At 32.2% G+C, this 12,500-nt stretch overlaps 1 protein-coding gene across 3 annotated transcripts in view; it reads right to left on the minus strand.

Annotated features, from left to right (window-relative positions):
- meis1a (Meis homeobox 1 a) overlaps window positions 1-12,500 on the minus strand; it is a 55,322-nt gene that overhangs the window by 26,417 nt on the left and 16,405 nt on the right. For all 3 annotated transcript variants that reach the window (XM_056456520.1, XM_056456519.1, XM_056456518.1), the window contains exon 8: window positions 11,597-11,742. In XM_056456520.1, the coding sequence (XP_056312495.1) occupies window positions 11,597-11,742 (146 nt within the window). The remainder of the gene's footprint in view (window positions 1-11,596; window positions 11,743-12,500) is intronic.

The following is a 12,500-nucleotide window of genomic DNA, read 5'->3' on the forward strand; positions in this document are numbered from 1 at the left end:
AAAAGCAGTTTTTTATTTTCTAAAAACCATTTTAAGGTCAATATTATTAGCCCCTTTAAGCTAATTTTTTTTTCGATAGTCTACAGAACAAACCATCATTATACAATAACTTGCCTAATTACTCTAACCTGCCTAGTTAACCTAATTAACCTAGTTCAACCTATTTATAGAAGTGTCTTGAAAAATATCTAGTCAAATATTATTTACTGTCATCATGGCAAAGATAAAATAAACCAGTTATTAGAAATGAGTTATTAAAACTATTATGTTTACAAATATTCTCTCTGTTAAACAGAAATTGGGGAAAAAAATAAACAGGGGGGCTAATAAACCTAACTTCATCTGTGTATATATATATATATATATATATATAATTTTTTTTAATTAAGACATTTCATGTTAAATATATCAATTAAAACATAATGTGTTATATTTGTTTATAAAATTTAATTTAATTAATATATTAAATATAAAAGCGTTTTGGTTAATACATAATATATAAATTGAAAATATAAAACATTACATTAAATATTATTAAATAACTGAAATTATATTAAAATACAGCATTTTGGTGACATTTTTAGCATCAATCTTTGAACACTTTTTGATGCAACAAAAATATTTTCTACAATTACCTTACTATTTTTTATTTATTATTTACAAATCTGCATTTAAACTGTAAGTTGTTCTTGTTTTATAAATATTCGAAATATTAGAATTGTAAATTTAAAAATATTAATAAAGAAATATTTTAAAATACAAATTTATTATCATCCATTATTAAAAAATAACAATTAGGAATCTGTTAAAACTGTAGCATACAGGCAAATAACCAACTGGCCAGCTCATTTCCTCAGTCAGAATTTGTCCATTTGAATAATAAAAAACTTAACTTGTCTTAAAGTCTTCTTCAATTGGTTGTTTTCTAAATTTATGAAGGCATACTATTAAAAATGGGACAAGTGAGCTCATATAGGGGCCAAATTTTGGACTCAGTGGGGGGGTGAATCCACCAGAACCCCTGCTGGTTATGGGTCTGAATAATGTTATTCCTCCTGTTTTCACATATTTAGTTTACCTATAATTATGAACCATTTAAATTGCACTTTTTTTAAGCTGAAAACTAGTATCTTGCAAAGTTACTACTGTGTACACTCGGTGTCACAGTGGTTAGCGCTGTCGCCTCACAGCAAGGTCCCTGGTTCAAGTCCCAGCTGGTCCAGTTGGCATTTCTGTGTGGAGTTTGCATGCTCTCCACGTGTTGGCGTGGGTTTCCTCTGGATGCTCCGGTTTCCCCCACAATTCCAAAGACATCTGCTAAAGTTGAATTGGGAAGGCAAAATAGTCCGTAGTGTATTTGTGAATGAGTGTGTATGGATGTTTCCCAGTTATGGGGTTCCAGCTGGAAGGGCATCCGCTGCATAAAACATATGCTGGATAAGTTGGCGGTTCATTCCTCTGTGGCGACTCAAGATTAATAAAGGGACTAAGCTGAAAAGAAAATGAACGAAAGAAGTTACCCAGTACTGGGTTGCAGCTGGAAGGGCATCCATTGTTTAAAACATATGCTGGATAAGTTGGCGGTTCATTCCTCTGTGGCGACCCAAGATAAATAAAGGGACTAAGCTGAAAAGAAAATGAACGAAAGAAGTTACCCAGTACTGGGTTGCAGCTGGAAGGGCATCCATTGTTTAAAACAGGGGTCACCAATCTCGGTCCAGGAGGGCCGGTGTCCCTGCAGGGTTTAGCTCCAACTTGCCTCAACACACCTGCCTGGGTGATTCAAGTACACCTAGTAAGACCTTGATTAGCTTGTTCAGGTGTGTTTGATTAGGGTTGGAGCTAAAATCTGCAGGACACCGGCCCTCCAGGAACAAGTTTGGTGATCCCTGAGTTTAAAACATATGCTGGTTAAGTTGGCGGTTCATTCCACTGTGGTGACCCCCGATGAATAAAGAAACTAAGCCCAAAAGAAAATGAATGAATAAGTACAGTCATCACAGCAAAGACAGAAAGAAAAAATCTTCTCCTGAGGAACATTTGAAAAGGAATTAAAATTTGACATGCAGGAGGGCTAATAAATCTGCGCTCATCAGTACATTAGACATGATCCGTATCTTGTAACTTGGCAAGCGTGTTTTTAAAGTCCATTCAATAAGATCCAGAAATCAGACTGTGATTTTCTTCAGTTTTAAGCAGGAGTCTTGAGTTTATCTACACCCCTCCCTCCTTCCGTCTCCTCTAAAACACTGTGATGAATGGCCTCTCCTCTTTCATTTCTCTTTTCCGCGTCTCTTTCTTTTAAGGGAAATTCCCTGTAGGTCCGGGTCTCCAGGAGGAGCTGTCAGAGGAGTAATGGATGGTGTTTTGATAAGGGTGAGCTCGACCCTTGAGGAACCCCAGCCGCTCCGCTCCTGGTTTCTGGAGACTCGCACTAATTACAGCCCCCTCATTACAGGCAAATGCTTCAAAGCAGAGCGCGGCTAAAACAGTAGCATCGTGATGAGGAGGAGGTAAATACAGGCTAAACTAAAGGCACTGCAAGCTGAAGAAGTGAAAGCTCGGTTCTCCTGCTGTCTCGTACTGTTGAAAGTGTCGTGGAAATGGGAAGTGTGCAGTTAGATTGAGATTTCATTGATCGTATTTGATGAATGAAGTCTCAATACTTGCTTCTAGGGACTTTGTGGCGCTGATTTTAAGAAATATTGGGGAATTTGCTTCAGCTCCCTTTGTCACATTTTATGCTGTTTAATTTGAAGAAATCTTGTGTTTTATTCAGTTTTTGGCTTTTCTGGAATTTTTTTTTTTTTTTTCCGGATTTTTAAATTTGTTTATTTTTTTCCTGTTTTAGATTTTCCTGGAATCAGTTTTTATGTCATTTTTCTAATTAATTAATTAATTAATTAATTAATTAATTGTTTATTTATTTATTTATTTATTTATTCACTTCTTTAATATATTCAATTTCATTTGTTTTAGCTTTTCCTTGATAATTTTTCGCATCTTTTTTCTTTGTTTTTTATTCCGTTTTTTCATTTTTGATTATTTTATTTTTCATTTTTTTGTCTTTTATTTTTTTTACTCAATTTTAATGATGAATTTATTTATTTTTTATTTATTTAATTGTTTAAATCGATTTGTTTTCTGTTTTAGGTTTTCCTGCAATCAGCTAAAATAATTTCTTTTTCTGAACTTTGTTTTATTTATTTATGTTTTTTTTTTTTTTTAATTTAATTTATCATTCATTCATTCATTCATTCATTCCTGGAATCAGCTGAAGTATTTTTTTTCTGATCTTTGTTTTGTTTATTTTTATTTTTATTTCATTTTATTTCTGTTTTAGCTTTACCTTGATTGTTTTTTTTACTTTGTTTATTTATTTGTTCCTTTTTTCATTTTTGATTAATTTCCATTTTCCCTTTTTGTCTTTTTTTAACTCTATTTTAATGATAAAATTTATTTATTTAATTGTAAATTTTTTTGTTTTAGATTTTCCTGGAATCAGTTAAAATCTGTTTTCTCTGATGTTTTATTTATTTATTTATTTATTTATTTATTTATTTATTTATTTATTTATTTATTTATTCATTCATTCATTTTTATACATTTTTATTTGCTTGTGCTTGCTTGTGCTTGTCACATCTTTTTAATTTGCTGTTTAATCAGCTGTTTAATTTGAAGAAATCTTGTTTTTTCTTTTTTTGCTTTTTTGAATTCTTTTTTTATTTAAAAATTTCCAGGAATCAGTTTTTGTGTTATTTTTCTAATGAATGAATGAATTCATTCATTCATTCATTCATTCATTCATTCATTCATTTTACATTATTTTATTTCTGCTTTAGCTTTTCCTTGATTCATTTTTTCCTTTTTTGTTAGTTTTTTTTATTTTCCTTTTTAATTTTTGATTATTTACATTTTTCTTTTATTTTTTTACTCTATTTTAAGGATAATATTTATTTTAGCAATATGATCAATTTAAACCATGAAACATATCACAATCAATCTAATGAAACATCAATACTTGCTTCTAGGGACTGTGGTGCTGGTTCTCACTTTTTATCTTTTTTTCTGTTTAATTTGAAGAAATCTTGTGTTTGTTTTCTGTTTCTGTTTTCCTGGATTCATTTTTTATTTTTCTAGACTTAGTTTTTATTTATTTATTTACTTTTAAAATTCTGCGTTAGATTTTCCTAGAATGAGTTAAAATAAGATTTTTTTCTGGTCTTTATTTTGTCTATTTATTTATTTATTTGTTTGTTTGTACTATTAATTCATTAATCTTTATTCCATTTTATTTCTGTTTTAGCTTTTCCTTGACTTTTTTCCCCCTCTTCATTTAATTGTTTAAATAATCTGGTTTTCTGCTTTAGATTTTCCTGGAATCAGTTAAAATCAGTTTATTTTTCTGGTCTTTGTTTTGTTTGTTTGTTTATTTATTTTTGTTTATTTAATTTTTTCCATTATTTGTTTGTTTTTATTCCTTTTTTTCATTTTTATTTTTTCTTTACTCTATTTTAGTAATAAAATATACACTGCTCAGAAAAATAAAGGGAACACTTAAACAACAAAATGTAACTCAAATGATCCCTATATTATTTTGCAGTATATTTTAGCAATACAAAATGCATGTCAGATCAATAAAAATCACGAAACCCATTCAGTAAATTTTCAGTAAACAGTTCAATACAATAAAAATAATACTTTTTGACTAAACTACTAAATACTTTCATTACATAATATCCAATTATTTTTACTATTAATAATAATACGTTTAAAAAGAATAATAAAATTGTTGTTATTATTGTTATTATTACTATTAAAAATATAGAGTTATTTAAAAATTAAAAATAAGTTAAAGTAACAAAAACATTCGTCGTCATGACTTTGTGTCATATTTTTTTACAGTGCATTAAAACATAAATGTGGAAAAATAGTTTTTTTTTTAGCTATACAGTCTGCTTATTTTTTGGAGCACCAAACTTTAAGCACTTTGTTTTTATGGAAAAAAACACTACTAAGCTCCAAAAAGGAGAAAAGAAAAATAATGCAGTCAAAATGACTCATGAGTCATAAAAAACATAACAGCATATGGGTTTTTGCAGAACAATAAGTCTGAAAAAATAATGAACCACTCCTCAAACCCAGTGCTTTCAGTCTGTCTGTGAAGGCGTAATCATAAGGTAAATGTTTGCAAAAAAATGTATATAGGCTAAATTTAAACAAACATATTAAGTTGCACATTTAATTTGTTTGCAACCACTTACCTTAATCAAATTTAGCAAACCCAATGAATCATTGTTTTTTCAGTGTGACAAACATGAATATGGAGTTTAAAGATGATCAGAACACAGACTGCAGTAACGTCTGCAGTGTGTTTGTGTGCTTGCTGGAGCTCAATGCATCAGGCGACTGTACTGGAATAAAGCCTGTGCTCCTTCTTTCACACCCCTGACCTTTGACTCTTTAATGATCTCAGGGAATGCTGTAACGTCATCAATCTGCATGCTTACCTCCGTCACCGGCGCCTGATGGAAAGCCTGTGTCTACAATCTCCTTCAGTGTTTACCTAAAACCTCCCTCAATCAAGTGTGTTCAGGTTCTCAAACATGTATATCTGTGCATTTACTTCTAAAGTGTTTAAATAGGACTGCATGATACTGGATATATACAGTTGAAGTCAGAATTATTAGACCCCCTTTGAATTTTTTATTTTTTTTATACCTTTCCCAAATGATGTTTAACAGAGCATGGAAATTTTCACAGTATGTCTGATAATATTTTTTCTTCTGGAGAAAGAAATATTTGATGATTTCAGCTAGAATAAAAGAAGTTTAAAATTTAAAAAAAATCTATTTTAAGGTCAAAATTATTAGCCCCTTTAAACAATTTTTTTTCGATTGTCTACAGAACAAACCATCGTTATACAATAACTTGCCTAATTACCTTAACCAGGAGTGCGTTTCTGAAAACCATTGTTAGCCAACTAAGGTTGCAAGTTGCGTCATTACAAACACAGTTTGTTGATTTGGCGTTTCCCAAATCTATCGTTCCAACGAACATTTCTTAATAAATAGCCTCATTATTTATTTATTTATTTATTTATTTATTTATTTATAGATGATATTAGAATACGTGTTAGCTTTTGTAAGTGGTTTTATGTTTTAGAACAGAATGTTAAATGTAATGTTCTCAATAATTTTTGTAAAGGAAACATACATAGGTCCTATATGTGCCATTTTCATATATTTCAAGTAGTTACTCCACCCTGTTTAGAGCATCATTATGGGCATTTTTTGTTATGACTAACGTGGTTCAAACGATTGATCTGCGACAGAGAAACTACGGTTTTGGGAAAAACTCATGACTACATCGTTCTTTTCCCAAACAATGCATCATATTGTGAAAGTTTAGCCACGCGTTACGTCATTGTTTGGAAAACGCACCCTTGCCTAGTTAACCTGATTAACCTAGTTAAGCCTTTAAATGTCACTTTAAGCTGTATAGAAGTGTCTTAAAAATATCTAGTAAAGCATTATTTACTGTCATCATGGCAAAGATAAAATAAATCAGTTATTAGAAATGAGTTATTAAAACTATTATGTATATACGATATTTTTGAGTATTGTGATAACGATATTACCTACAATTTAAAAAATGCTATTAATTAGCTGTGTATTGATTTATATAAGTATATAAGTATAAATAGGTAAATGATATTGTCAGATCTAATTAATTAAAATTCAGACCAAATAACTGTCGAGGCGCAAACAATTTGGGCCCTATCATACACCTGGCACAACAAGGCGCAAGACGTGTTTGGCATGATTTGTTGCTATTTTCAGACCAGCACAACCCCTAATTTTTACGTTTTGCACCACGTTGTTTAAATGGCAAATCCATTTGCGCCACTTTGTGGATTTATGGGTGTGCTGGTTTATAAAGGAGGCGTGTTAGGGGAATTGTTGGCACGTTGCTATTTTGAGGAATTGAAATAGACTGTACAATAGACCAGCTGAAAGCTTGTGTAAAGTCCAGCACGAAGCGCGTTAGTTGTGGTCCAAAATGCTTACACATTGCTTAATACACACAGGATTAGAGATGCAACGATTAATCGATTTCACTATTATCCATGCTTTAATTTGTCTTGGTTAAGTAATCGTAAAGGCTTCTCAACACCGCGTCACGGAACAAAATTTCTGCAATTTAAAATTATGCCGACTATGCCGTAGTTTAATGTTCCGAGCTCAAACATCAAAACTAATAAGCTCACACACTAGATTAAGTATGGCTGAGGTTATCAACTGACGCCTCTTACACACCACACGTAAGGGTCGTTCACACATTACGTCTTTTGTGTGCACAACTTTGTTATTTGCAATAGAGGTGCATGGCTTGCATGCATATTGGGTGCGATGCGCATGCGGCATACTTTCCTGGCCTACCTCCTCTAAACATCTAAACTTTCAGAAAGTCGCGAGCGAATCGTGAGTCACATGACAAGAACAGACTGCTCAGCTTTACAGGCTACTTTCATTGCTCTCTGTTAAATGGAAATACTTAGCTAGCTTAGATTTACATTAGATAAATACTATTTTTTACTTATTTTTATTTATTCATTGTTCTGTCATTTATTTTCAGTGTAAAATTATTACTTATGTTTAAATGTCAACAACTTTTTTTACTTACTTTTAAGTCCAAAGAGAAATAGACTATTGTTTGTTTTTTATTATGATTTTGTGCTGTATTATTTGGTTACTGAGCAGCAATAAATAACACTTTAAATATTCATGTGATTTTCTAAACTAGTGGTGTTTTGAAATTAATGAATGCATAATCGTGAAAACTGTGAAACCTTGATTATTCCTCAGACTATAATCGCATAACCAAAATATGTAATCGTTGCATCCCTACACAGGATGTACATTCATTCATTCATTTTCTTTTTGGCTTAGTGCCTTTATTAATCTGGGATCACCACAGCGGAATGAACCGCCAACTTATCCAGCATATGTTTTACGCAGCGAATGCCCTTCCAGCTGCAACCCATCACTGGGAAACACATGCACACTCATTAACACTCATACACTACGGACAATTTAGCTTACCCAATTGACCTATAGCGCATGTCTATGGACAGTGGGGGAAACAGGAGCACCTGGAGGAAATCCACACGAACACAGGGAGAACATGCAAACTCCACACAGAAGCGCCAACTACAGAATGTACAGCAATACGTAAATATCTTTGCATATGAAAAATTTAATACTTAAAGGATTAAAATGTTACAAATATTATTCTTTTCAACATAAATATAAAAACCATTTTTATTGGGGGGCTTTTTTAGTTTATTCATGATAATTTGCATGTGTATGTTTTATTATTAGTAGTAGCATTGACCACACTTTGTTATTATTGTTCATTTATTCGTTTTCTGGAAATTAGAACTAAATTTAGCTAATGGATGTCTTCAGTGAGTTTCACCATTTCCTTATCCACGAAAGTAAAGGAGTAAAGTAAAGGAGTAAAGTAAAGGAGTAAAAAAAAAACTAATTAATTTATCCTTGCTGAACACAAATATACAGAAGTCATCTTACAGACCAAAAAATATCCTAAATCCTGCTTATGCTGTATATGCTTCTTAACCTTCAATCATAAATGACAAAAACAATGCATCAGCAATGCTCAACTTCTACAGCGCTGTTTTCTGCGTCAGACTTTTCTGCTCTGCTGCTTCACATCTGCTGTCAAGAAGGGAACAAACTACCCACTAATTACCCAATCCAAATCACAGGCTTTATGTGGGCCGCATATGAGCTGGTGTTTATGAGCTGGTGTGAGCGCTTATTTGTTTGGAAGGAGATTCAACAAGTTTCCCAATGAGAGAGAGAAGGAAAATAAGGATGCAGAAAAAAATGACTCATTGCTGTGAATGAAATAAGGCTAGCAGGAGGGGGAGGGGCTCTGAACTATCCCCGCCCACTTCACCATGGAAACTGTAATCACACCGTACACATGACAACAGTAAGGAAACCCCGCCTGCGTTTCAACCCCATATATACCATTACACTGGTCATTAGTGAATTCTATGTGTGTGTGTATGTGTGTGTGTTTGCTAACTAGCCTCTAGGCATTGTGGGAGCGTCACTGAGCTTGAATAATATGGCCGTGCAGGTACAGACATGTCGGCGTGAGCGTCTTATCTAATTCTGTGCATCTGTAAGCTGTTTTATAGTCCTATGTGTGTGTATTGATGACCTTCAGATTAAGCTTCTAAATAAAGCAGCACAACTTTAGATAAGTGCACAACAGCTTCCCTGATAGGAAGAGTATGTTGTAAGAACGTTCTGCTAATGTTAAGATATACACGAAAGCTTTATTTTTAAAATGTTTTTCTTGGTAATGGAACATTCCATTTCAGAAGCATTATTGGAATAGAATACTCTTGGAACATTCCAAAAAAAATCAAAAGAACATTCCAACATTCCAAAAAAATGTTACATTTAAAATTTTAAAAGAAGCGAATATTTTGAAAAAATTAAACAAATGTTCTGTTAACCCTTGTGCACTGTTCAAATTTACTACCCTTTTGTTATATTTGGGATGAAAACATTCACTGAATTTAACAAAATAAAAATGTATTAGATTAATATTTTTTTACAATTGTTTTGCATAAATCTGTTAATCAAACTCAATCCTGATCAAAACTACTAAACTGTTCAGAAAATTTCAGGATTTTAACTCTTTAATTGCCAAATTGATAAATGATGTCACTGATTTGGTGAAAAAAACACACAAAATGTCGCATTTTTTACATAAAAAGTAATTGTGGACTGGATTTTTTTCCTTTTTATGACGAATAGTAACAACATTGGCTTTGATGAATTGTTAGATTTTCAGTTTTCTCCCTAATTTACTGTTGGTGGCTGGTTTTGCCCCTATGACTTCCATTATAACCACATTTGTTGATGCATAAACACACAGTCTTTATTTACTCCATGTAGCTCTGAAAGTTGAAAAGTATATTTTGATTTTTTCAGACACATCAAGGTAACTGCACTCTCACACTCACGGACAAACATACACACATTAATTTGCTGTTCAAATCCAGAAACTAAGCTTTTTTTTGTACAGGCCTATCTAAAGGGTTAATTAATGATCAACAGTAAAAATGAAAAATTTTACCTCTTCCCAACAGGGAACATGGTTTTGTAATAAAAAATGTGGTTATAATGGAAGTCAATGGGCCAAAAACAGCTACCAACAGCACATTAGGGAGAAAAAGTGAAAAATAAATCAAAAACAATGCATCAAAGCCAATGACGTTACTAATCGTTCACATGTCCAAAACTGAGATAAAAGGTAAAAAAAAAATCCAGTCCACGATTACTTTTTATGTTGAAAACACGTAATTTTGTGTGTTTTTTCACCAAATCAAAAACATCATTTATGAATTTGGCAATTAAAGAGTTAAAATCCTGTCATTTTCTAAGTAATTTAGAAGTTTTGATCAGGAATGAGGTTAATTAACAGATTTATGCAAAAAAATTTAAAAAAATATTTATCTGATGCATTTTTACAGCAGTTTAATTCAGTGGATGTTTTCATCCTGAATATCACAAAAGGGTCGTCAATTTGCCTGGACTGTATTATTGGGTTTTTAAAAATAATTCAAAGGATTTTCTCTCCAAAAATCATTGCGGTAACTGAAACTCAGAAAAAGTTATGTCCAAATTAAGACTCAAAATCACCGCAGAGTGGATGAAAACATCCCTAACAGCAGACAAGAGTTAATGTTACAGGGTTTCTACAGGCTTCATCATGTCAAATTTAAGACATTTTAAGACCTTTTTAGGACCATTAAGAATGAAATTTCAGATTTTCACACGGCAAAATGCTATTTTTTGTAATGGCCAGTGCAAATTTTTACTTGCCTCTTTAAAATTGCAATTTAGTTATTTCTTAGCCACATATTTTAAATAATGTGTCAAAACAAGCAAACTAGTTTTATACATATATATTTTTTATTATTAGCATAACTTTTCTTAAAAAAAAAGACAAGTTTTAAATACTAAACAAAATGTATGCATAAATACATGGAGAACCTTTAAACAAATGTCATTATAAGGATGTAAGAAAGATAAATAAACTATATTGCTAAATAGTTGATAAATTAAATAAAATTTAGATGGATTTGATAGTTGTACCAATTGGGTATGCTTTACGTGGACAAAGGAAAATCAATACCAGTTTAAAAGTATTTAAGACCTACAACAGCATATTTCAGTAAATTTAAGACTTTTTAAGGCCTTAAGTTTACTTTTTGACATTATTCATAAATTTGAGAGACGTTTGCCAAAACATTAGCCAACATATTCGTTGTTGGTAAGATTATAATGATTGATATTGTGTGTCATCACATTACATCTTGGGCAATTTTGCGGTAATTATGTCATTTACATTTATACTGAATACAGCTTAATAACCTTTGGCCTTAGTTCATCGTGTGCCGGTTTTGTTTTTAGACAATTACAAGGCAACACAGTGTGAATTAAGATCTTAAAAGTGTAATCATTGGGAAAGCAGAGACATGTTTTACCGTGAGGTGCTGGAACAGCCATGCTCTCATGATATTGGTTGCCACTTTTGGAAAAATCCCTCTTTTCTTGTTATTCTTCCTCTCTTTATCGGGGTCTTCCTCCTCTCCTGTGCTCGGAGAGGCGACACTCTGATCCAGAAAGTCACCTGAAGATAAAATAATAATAATAATTACACGAATGGAAGTATTTTGATGGCATTTCCGTGTGGAGTTTGTATGTTCTCCTCGTGTTGGTGTGGGTTTCCTCCGGATGCTCGGGTTTCCCACACAGTCCAAAGACATGCCCTATAGGTGAATTGGGTAAAGTAAATTGGCCATAGTGTATGAGTGTGAATGTGAGAGTGTATGGGTGTTTCCCAGCATCCGCTGTGTAAAACATATGCTGGATAACCTAAACTGCATTTCGTTGCCTTGTACTTGTACATGTACATGTGTAATGACAATAAAGTTGAATCTAATCTAAGTTTAATCTAATAAGTTGGCGGTTCATTCCGCAGTGGCGACATCTGATGAATAAAGGGACTAAGCCAAAGAAAAATGAATGAATGAAGTATTTTGATTGTATAATGGCTGCATTTTTTTAATTTAATTGCTTTTCCTGTTTTACGATCGTCAAAAACCTTCTAGCAAATGCAAATCCATATTTAGTTTGACATATTTCCATAATTATACATCAACAGCACTTGTAAACCTAATTTGAGCATGATTATGCTGTTTTTACGATCACATTAGTTTTTATTATCCTCAAATTGAACCATTAGCTATAATTATTTGAGCTTCTGTTTAATATGGTAGCAACGTGTGTGGAGCCTAATTTTCCTGTCAAACCAGTAACGTTTGCGATTAAAAATGCCCTCCATAATGAAAATAACCTGAACAAACAACAACTTTGTGTTTCATAGAG

Source organism: Danio aesculapii, chromosome 1 (assembly GCF_903798145.1).
Source record: "Danio aesculapii chromosome 1, fDanAes4.1, whole genome shotgun sequence".
Lineage (NCBI taxonomy): Eukaryota > Metazoa > Chordata > Actinopteri > Cypriniformes > Danionidae > Danio > Danio aesculapii.